At 49.7% G+C, this 9,809-nt stretch overlaps 1 protein-coding gene across 1 annotated transcript in view; it reads left to right on the top strand.

Annotated features, from left to right (window-relative positions):
• The first annotated feature begins 2,812 nt into the window (after positions 1-2,812).
• Slc4a5 (solute carrier family 4 member 5) overlaps positions 2,813-9,809 on the top strand; it is a 66,089-nt gene continuing 59,092 nt past the window's right edge. The window contains exon 1 of the mRNA XM_087907545.1: positions 2,813-2,942. Within this exon, the coding sequence (XP_087763671.1) occupies positions 2,890-2,942 (53 nt within the window). The 5' untranslated portion in view covers positions 2,813-2,889. The remainder of the gene's footprint in view (positions 2,943-9,809) is intronic.

Genomic DNA, 9,809 nt, shown 5'->3' with positions numbered 1-9,809 from the left:
TCTACCTCAGTAAATCTCTCTATTTACTTTCTTCCCAGCCTTGAAGGGTGTGAAAGATTCCAAATTTACGAAATAGGAGGACAGAGGCTCAAGGGGTGGCATTGCCCTTGTTTTCAGGGAATTGTAACTGGGCTCAGAGGCAGGCTAGGTCCAGATGGCTACAGGTGGTTTGAGCTGTATCACCAGGCCCAAGCTTCAGGTAACGGAGAGGCAGCCAAAGCTTTCCAGCTGGAAATGTACAAGAGCAAATCTATACGTGAAGGGTTTCTATCAGGCTGCGGCGATGCAACCCAGCGGTGGAGAACTTGCTCAGCACACATGGGCCCTGGGTCTGGTTCCCAGCAAGGCAAAACCAAAACAGAGCAGTGGTTATCCTCCTCTGAACCCCTGGGCAGCTGGTTTGTCTCCTCGGAATCAAGCAGCCATAGTCACTTTCTAATTCGTAAGGTGGGAAATGTGTTTTCTTAATGATCAGGTTTTTTGTTTATTGGGTTTTTTGGGGAAGTGAGGTTAGTTGGTTTTTTTGAGACAAAATCTCTCTTTGTAATCCTGGCTGTCCTGGAATTCACTATATAGACAAGACTGGCCTCTAACTCACAAAGATCCTCCTGCATCTGCCTCTCATGTGCTAGGATTGCAGACATATGCCGCTATGCCTACAGGAATGGTTCTTCTCCTTCTCCTCCTCCTCCTCCTCCTCCTCCTCCTCCTCCTCCTCCTCCTTCTTCTCCTCTTTCTCCTCCTCCTCCTCCTTCTTCTTCTTCTTCCTCTTCCTCTTCCTCTTCGTCTTCTTCTTCCTCTTCCTCTTCTTCTTCTTCTTCTTCTTCTCCTCTTCCTCTTCCTCCTTCTCCTCTTCCTCCTCCTTCTTCTTTTTCTTCTTCTCCTCCTTCTCCTTCTTCCTCCTCCTTCTTCTTCCTTCTTCTTCTTCATAAAATTTCCTTAAACTCAAAGCCAGTGAAATAAGTTTAAAACAACAGAAAAATTTCAAAATCAGATGAATTTGAATCAATGAAGCCCATTGCGGTCCCACACACACATAAGCCACTGGTACCTTGTGCTAGGCAAATTGTCTAACTTGTATAGACTGTGTGCTTCCCAGAGAGCTCTGTGGTTCCTGGAGTTCATTGCATGAGTGTGTTAGGAGGCCCGCATGGATGGAGTGCCCTGAGGCGGTAGAGGCAGCGGGCCTGGGGAGGGGGGCATGAGTGGAGGAAGGAATCTTTAGGCACAAGGGCAGTTGGTGGCAGCTTATGGACTAGCAGAAAGGAATCGAATGTACTTCATACCTGCATGCCGTTGTCTTCCCACAGAAGTGTGTAGGAGCTGAAGCGACTTATGGAGAGGCCTGAAGGCAGGGGTGACACTGAAGGGCACAGGAGGGTTCTGACAAGGGCAAGCCGAAGGTTGCGGAGGTTGTGCAGTCAAGTGCCTTTCGGCCATGGGTTCTGGATGCTGGGGTTGATGCAGGCGATAAGGGCCATCTGTAGGATAAGCCTTGGGTCAGGGGTTTCCCGGGTACGTGGCGACTGTGAGAGTCATGCCCACATGGACCAGAGGCACACTGTGTGCCCTACCTTCTGGGACTCCAGGACACCTCCGATGAAGATGAGGTCAATGCCTGTCTAGAAGTTACAGGGACGAGGTTAGGTGTCAATAGAGTCCTTGAAAATAGTGACATGACAATGGAGGACCTACTGATGAGTAGAGGAAGGCAGAAGCGGGAGAAAGTGAGGCAATGAGAGACTGGGAGAAAAGGGGGAAGCATCAGGAGGTGTGTGGGATGGTTCATGGGAGGCTGAACCAAGGGCTGGTGAGGAAGACGCATCCTTGACAACACGGGGGGTAGGAGGTGGCAGGAGACCAGGGATGCCTTTAGCCAAGACATTGCTCATCTTCTGAGCTCGTCCCTCTCACTGATTCTCTGTGCTGCAGCCACACAGGGCATCCACCACACTCAAGCACACTTCATTCTGATGTATTCTGCTCACAATTCAAATGCCTTTCTCAGAGGGGCCTCCTGTGACCAGCATGCTTTTTACAGCCGCCCTTGGGAAGTTTTTTTGTTTTGTTTTGTTTTGTTTTTCAGGACACTCAGCACTCTCCCCAGTGATTGTTCAGGGGTTTGTTTACTTGCTTTTCACCCATCTCTGCCATAGACCGACCTTAGCAAGCAGGAACATGGGTCTTCTTTATGACCTTACTTTCTGGTACCAAGGAGGACACCAGGCACAGAGTAGGGGGTCACTACACCATGGGAAGAGGGAAGGAGTGGGAGGGAGGGAAGGAGGAAGGGCAGTACCTGAGAACATTCGGGAGGTGACTTCTAGAGGGCCACTGGTGAGGAGACAAGACACCCAGGAATCAGGCCCACAATGCCAGTGAGGAAAAATCCCACAGGACACTAGCCCAGCCTTCCCCTGCCTGCCTGCTTCCTCACCATCGCTGACTGGCTTGGGACCCAGTGGAGCAAGAGAGAGTTCGAGGCTTTTGTGCCAAATGAAGCTGGATCAGGCTGGTCCTCATTTCATTTTTCTGTTCCTGGATCCTGCTGCTGCCCTGGCTTCGGCTGCTTCCCAGCCTTCACTGGAACTGATGAGACCCCGAAGTAAACACAGACCAAATCCTTTCTTATCTCAAAGACTTACATCCGCATCCAGGGCAAAGGGAAAGGAGTTCAGTCTGGCCTAGAATGTGGGCTGAGTCTTAGTGAGTCACCCTCCCTCCCCGCCCCATGCCTGCTCTCTTCCTGTTGGCCTAGTGGCCTCCTGACCTCTGCAGGGCACTTAGCACACCTAACTCCTTTACTTTTCAGGGTCTCCGGCTGCTGAGCAGCTGCAGGACATCCTGGGGGAGGAAGATGAGGCTCCCAACCCCACCCTCTTCACAGAGATGGACACTCTACAGCATGATGGGGACCAGATGGAATGGAAGGAGTCAGCCAGGTGAGAAGGGGTCAGGACGGAGGGGTGTGTCTGAGGAGATGGCACCTCACAGCTTGAGTTCTGTTAGGGAGCTTCCCCATTTACGAGCAAGCACCTTTCTATCTGCCATTTTTGGTGTCTAGAACTGTAAACAATAAGGAATAAACATAAATGGTTGTTATTGCCAAATAAATGAAGATGCAAGAGCCAAGGGTCTAACTCAGTTGGAAGTGCTTGATGGAGGCACAGGACCTGAGTTCTGTCCCCAGAATAAGCCAGGAGCGATGCTATGCTGCTCCTGTGATCTCAGTGCCAGCCAGGGGGTGGAGATAGATTGATCTCAGGGGCCCACGGCCGGCCAGCCTAGCCTAAGTTCTAGAGCATGAGAGTCTCCCTAAAAATACAGTGGGCAGAGCCTGAGGAACAAGCTTTGTCCTCTCCTGAGATCCACACCTGCACACACATATGCATTCTCATACACATGAAAAAGCACATACATATTTACAAACACACACATGTACACACAGAGGGGGGGCACCTAAACAGAAAGATGGAACAGTGACTCATGACACCGTATATATTCTTTAATGTCAAGTGGTTCAAACTAAAGGCCAAGGAAGGGAAAGTACCAGTCAGGCTGGAGTGTGCGACACAGGGGGTGGGGTGGGGAGCTTTCTGGAGGAAGAAGGGGCATAAATTGGAATGGCAGGGAAAGGGTCTAGGTGTGTTATTCTCAGCAGTTTGGATAAGCAGAGGTAGAGCCATGGAAGAAAGCATAAGGAATCCAGGGGCTAGCGAGTGGGTACAGTGCTAGCCTGGCAAATACAAGAATCCGAGCTTGGACTCCTAGAACCCAAGGAAAAGCCGGGCAGGAGTGGTGGTCACCTGTAATCCCAGCACGCAGGAGGCAGAGAGAGGCGATTCACAGGACAAGTGACTACTAGAGGAGCCGAGTCTGTGAGCTGAGCTCTGGAAAGAGCTTAAGGGAAAGAAAGACCTTGGTTCAATAAGTAGAATGGAGAGCGATTGAGAACAACTTCCGGTGTGCATGCGCACACATGTGACCACTTGCACGTGAGCACATGTGTGTGTGTGTGCATGTGTGTGTATACTTGATCACATACCCACATGAACACACATACATGTATGCACACCATACAGGCAGAGAGAGAGAGAGAGAGAGAGAGAGAGAGGGAGAGAGAGAAGGAGCGCTAGCGTGGAAAAAGAGAGAGAGAAAGAGAGAGAGGGAGAGCGCTAGCGGGGGGGGGGGGAGAGCGCTAGTGTGGAAAGAGAGCTCCATGCACAGAGGAGCAGGAGGAAATCCATGTATGTTAGTGGGAAACTGTGTGGTGAAGTCAGTAGCTGGTTAGGTATGAGCAACATTGGTGCTGTCATAGCCGCAGTGACAGGGACAGAGGGACCTCTGAACCAAGCAGAACAGATTAGTAGCCCCACGTGTTCCCAAAACCCAAGAATGTGGGGGACACAGGAACAGCAGGGGGGTCTGGGAGGGATCCTAAGAGACAGAAGACGGACTGCGTGCTGTTCCTCAGCCTTCCTGTGGCTCCAGTCACACCCTCTTTCCTAGACAGGTAATGTTTTTGTTTTGTTTTTAAGACAGGGTTTCTCTGTGTAGTCCTGCTGTCCTGGAACTCACTCTGTAGACCAGGCTGGCCTGGAACTCAGAGATCCGCCTGCCTCTGCCTTCCAAGTGCTGGGATTAAAGGTGGGCACCATCACTTATCGAGTAATAATTTTTTTTAACCTCTGCCGGGTAGGGTGTGTGTATGTAGTGTGTTTTCCTGTCTTGGGGCACACATACCCATGTGTGTGGGGGGGGTATCAAGATTGATAATCAGGCATCTTTCTTTTCTCAATTGCTCTCCACTTTGTAGTCTAAGACAAGGTCTCTCCCTTGTATCCAGAACTTCCCCAGCCAACTAGTCTGGCTAGGGTGGTTAGCCAGTTTGCTCTACTAACTCTGTCCTGAGACTACAAGTGAAATGTCATACTCACCTGGCTTTTACGTGGTGTTGGAGATCCAAATCTGGTCCTCACACCTGAATGGCAAAAACTTGACCTGCTGAGCCATTTCTCCATGCAGGAAAACCCATTTTGATTTTATTAAATTAAAATCCAAGCTGTGGCTGTGGCTTGATTGGTAAAGAATGTGCCCTGCATTCCGTAGGTCCTGGGTTTGATCCCCAGCACCACACAAACCAAGGGCAGAAGCCCACAGCTGAACCCCCAGCATTGAGAAGATGGAGGTAGGAGGATTACAAGTTCAGAGTCATTCTCAGTTACATAGCTTGTTCAAGGCCAGCCTGGAATACCTAAGACTCTGTCTCAAACACAAAACAAAGCATAATTAAATTAAGATGACTGACATCAACTCCTTTCCATTGAGAGAAATTAGGTGCTGAGGAGTAAGGTCTGTCAGGTGGAGCTGGAGTTTGGACTACGGCAAAGCCTAGTTAGTGTCAGTTCACGTGGCTTCTCTCTTTTGAGGCCCACATTTTGCCCCCTTGGAGACAACAGTGTTCCGGTTGGAAATGCATAACTTAACTCCCAGCTATGCCCAGGACAAGGTCTGCATGAGACCGCTGTGACACCCACAGCCTGGAATTCCCCTCAGTGACCTGGGCAGTTGCTGTGCAGAGGGAAGAGCTTATTTCCACATCTTCAGGCCTCTCTGCTGCAAGGGCGTCTGGAAGAAGAAGGTGCTGCTGGTCTCGGGGAGGAACCAACCTGCAGCCCACAGCTGTGGGCCCAGTCCCACCTTGCAAGCCCAGGAACCTCTGCTCATCGCATGGTCCACTGAACCCCAATGTGCTAAGAGCCTGCAGGCTTACCTGCATCCAAGCTCCATGGTGACCCTGAGGAGGGCAGACTTGGAATCTGGCTTTGCAGATGGGACTCTGAAGTGTAGAAGGGCTGGCAGCTTGCCAAGGGTCAAAAAGTCCAGGCTGCATTGCCACCCAGGCCCGTCTGACCTCCAGTCTGAGGTCCCTTGTGCTTTGCCCTGAGCTCTTGTCCCTTCCCTTTCCCCTCCCCCACACTCCAACTTCTAGGGACTTGTTTTGACCTCAAGGGAAAGACTTAGGACTGAAGCAATTCTATTGGAGTTGGAGCTGCAGAGCCTGGACCTCTATGTCTCTATCCAGAGCCCACAAGATGGGAAAGGACAGTTCCAATGGCCAGAGCCTGCCTGGAGTAGTATCATTTAACACCTCTGCGGGGCGGGGGGGGGGTTTGAAGCCAGTCTGCCCTGGGCATAGTCAAGGTGGGTGAACAGAGAAGAAAAAAAGCTTTAAAAGACTGAAGTAAAAGGACTCCTTCTCCCCTCTTTGTGCAGTGTGTGCCCCCAAAACCTCTGCTTCAAGTGGTAGTCCATGCCTTCAATTTCAGCACTCCAGAGGCAAGCCAGGCAGATCTCTGTGAGTTCAAGGCCAGCCTAGTCAACACCATAGGGAGTTCCAGACCAGCTTGGGCTACACCGTGGTATGTTGTTGTAAAAAACAATTAAAAAACAAAATAAAAGGACAACTAACAACCACCCAAACAAAAAGATGAAACAAAACAAAACCCCAAAATAGCAACAACAATAACAAAACCCAAAAGTAGAGGTGTCCGGTCAGATCTGCTTGGTCTTTGTCACCCTAGAATGGCAGCATTTTTCTCAGTTAACAGATGGTGGGACCCACCTCAGGGAAGCCAGAAGTCTCAGAAGTTTCCAGAATCAAGGAGCCAGTAAATAGTAGTTTCTGGGCCTCTGTAGAATAAGAAGACAACTGAAGGGGGGTAAAGAATAGCATCTCCTACAGATCCCCAGACCCTGGCGTTAGGGGGCTAATCATACCCAACATCAAAGAAAGGGGGGGAGGGCTTCCTTTCATAAAAGTATTTAATTTGTTGCAGGGAGTGCTTGCTTTATTGAGTTAGGAGATTAAGAGAGTGAAAATCTCAAATCCGCAAGGAATTTTCCCTGGCGGTGCTTTGTCGGGTTTATTAGTTTGGGGGACATTTCGGGCTCTTGAGGGAGTCACTGCTGGATAGATTTAAGTGGCTTTTGAGCTCTGCTGAGCCTTGCCCCGTGCACATAATCGGCACTGTATGTGCGGTGACACTTCTGATGTGATCGATGGTGGAAGGCCAGGCTGCTAATAAGAGAGACTGTTATTAATTCTGTCTCTGGCGTTCCCACGTGAGATGTCTGGCTAACTGTCCCCTGATAACGAATGACTTTGCCTGAGGGAGGGCTGGATCAGGTGAGGTAGGGGTGACCCCCCATATTATGAGCAAATAACTTAGCCAGAACCCCTCTCTTAAACCAGCACTTGCCTGGCTGCAAAGGGAAGGGACTGGCAGGAGAGTCGTCCAGGCTGGAACTGATCCAAGAGTGGAAGGCCCTTCAGGGTTGCTCAGAAATAACTGGAGCTTAACACTCAAGAGCCTTGAGAACCAGCTCTAAATCCAAGCTGCTCTGGCTTCCACTCAGCAACCCGAGAGCAAGAACTTGCCAGAAGGTTCTTATGAGATACATACGCTCTGAGAACATTCTTGTCATTACTAGGAAAGGGCCAAAAGGTACATGAGAAATGGGTCAGCTTAGTTGAGTTGGAGCATTCTTTTTTTTCCCCCCTTTTTGTATCCCATGTAGCCCATGCTGGCCTCAAACTTGTTATGTAGCTAAGGATGGTTTCGAATTCTTGTCCCTCCTGCTGCCCGGTTTATGTGGTGCTGGGAATGGGAGTCCAGGGCTTCATGCTTGCTAGGCAAGCACTCTATCAAATGATCTGCATCTCTAGTCCCATGTGAGGACACTTTCCAAAGTCCTGAGTGATTCTCCCCATGTGGACAGGATGGAAGAAACTTGAACTTCCCACTTCAGCCTTGAACTTGCTCTCATTGATGACCTTTCATCTTGGCTCCTTAGAAGAATCTCCCTTCTCAGCGTGGACAGAAAGTTTCTCCAGCACTCTGGAGTCAGTCTTATAGGGACAGAACTGCCTTTCTTTATAACTCAGAGGAGATTATAAATTCCTCTCAATGTGGAAATCAACAAACTTCATTCATTCATTCATTCATTCATTCAAATATTTGATAAGGTCTTACTGATTGCAAGCCTTGAGCCAAGTGCGAGGCATTTAAAAATGGACCATGGCAGATGTTCTTATTACTCAATTGTTTCTTTGTAATGATGCACAGAGTCACATAAGGGGGTATTGGTAATGAGGGCTGATGTGAATGTACAACACAGAGGCGTGACCGGTCAAGAAGGGTTTCCAGAAGCAAGGTTGGATATACCAAGATAGGAGGGTGGATCAGTGTGAACACAGCAAGGATGTGCAGTGGGGAAGAGGCCCCTGAGCAAGGGCTGGGGAGACAGCCTGACGTGGAGCACTTGCATGTGCCCAACAGATGACCGAGATGGACAGTAGAGGCTGGACATGTGTTCCATGTGGATGGAGAATAGGGCAAAACTATCAGCATCTGTCATTGTCCAAGGGAAAGACCATAAGCACCTGCCATGGTCAATGGGATCTCATGCTGTCTGAGTTATGGAGGCTAAGCTTGATGCTGAGAGTTTGGGGGACCCTGAAGAGACTTTGGGAAAGACGGAGTTCTGTATGTGAGACAGATCTTTGGTTTTAGTACTGAGAAGAGATAAAAGGAAAATGCTAGGACTGGGGAAACGGCTCAGCAATGAAGCATGGGCTGCACAAGGTTGGATCCAAGTTTGGAAGTCATTTGGACAGCTCTGCTGAGGGACTTGTTCAAGAACAGACGTCTCTGAAGCAGTGTGGGCTCAAGGGAAATCTCCAGCTTTACACACACACACACACACACGCATGCACACACACACACACACACACATACTTCACACACATATATATAGAGAGAGTCTTGGCTGACTTGAACTTACTATGTAGCAGAGGATGATCTTGAACTTCTGATCCTTCTACCTTCACCGCCTGAGTGCTGAGAGTAATGTGTGGGCCACCAGAACACTTGCAGACAGTGTGTTTGTGTGATTACACAAGTGTATATGTGTGTGTGAACATGTACATGTGTACGCGTATGTGTAGAGGCCATGGGTCAATGTTGGGTGTCATCCTCAATTGCTTTCCACCTTATTTTTGAGGGCCCTCTCACTAAGCCTAGGGTTCATCAATTGGTCAACTTGGCTAGCACTGAGCTCCAAAGATCTGCCTATCTTTCCCCTGCCACCCTTTCCCCAGCACCAGGGTTCCAGGTGCACACCCCTACAGGCTTTTCCCATGGGATCCAACTTGTGAAGCATCTCTCCGACCCACCACACTCACGCTGTTGTGAAGCACCAAGGAATAAACGCCACCTTTCTCACATGCTAAGCAAACTCACTGCCAGCTAAGCCTCATCTCCGACCCCAATACTGCTACTATTCAAGCACCATTGAGTACGGAACCCAGGACCACCACTGAGCTGGGGCCTCTGCTTTGACTTTTGTCTTTAGGATGAGAGATGTGAGCCTATTGGGTGCGAATAGAAACAGGACAGAAGAAAGAGAATGGCTTAAGGGAGCAGAGAGCTGAGAAGGGCTTGCAGAATAGAGCCAGGCCCTAAGTGCAGGTGGGGCTCCCAACAGGTTTGAGGAACAGGGAGGTGGAAGAGTAGCATGGAGGAGCTGTGGGTTCCCGGTACCCAGGGCAGGGGGTCCAGGTCTGTGGCTGTTGTGTCTCTTAACAGTGGAGTCAGGTACGGAGATTTGGTTGTGTCTCTTAACAGTGGAGTCAGGTACAGAGATTTGGTTGTGTCTCTTAACAGTGGAGTCAGGTACGGAGATTTGAGGCCCGGTGCAGGTTCCCAGGTTGTCACTCTGCTGACAGTTGGACAGCGTTGCAGACC

This window comes from Myodes glareolus, chromosome 6, assembly GCF_982192425.1.
Source record: "Myodes glareolus chromosome 6, mMyoGla1.1, whole genome shotgun sequence".
Lineage (NCBI taxonomy): Eukaryota > Metazoa > Chordata > Mammalia > Rodentia > Cricetidae > Myodes > Myodes glareolus.
Note: the sequence above shows the minus strand (reverse complement) of the source record. Positions and strands in the feature narration are given on the sequence as shown.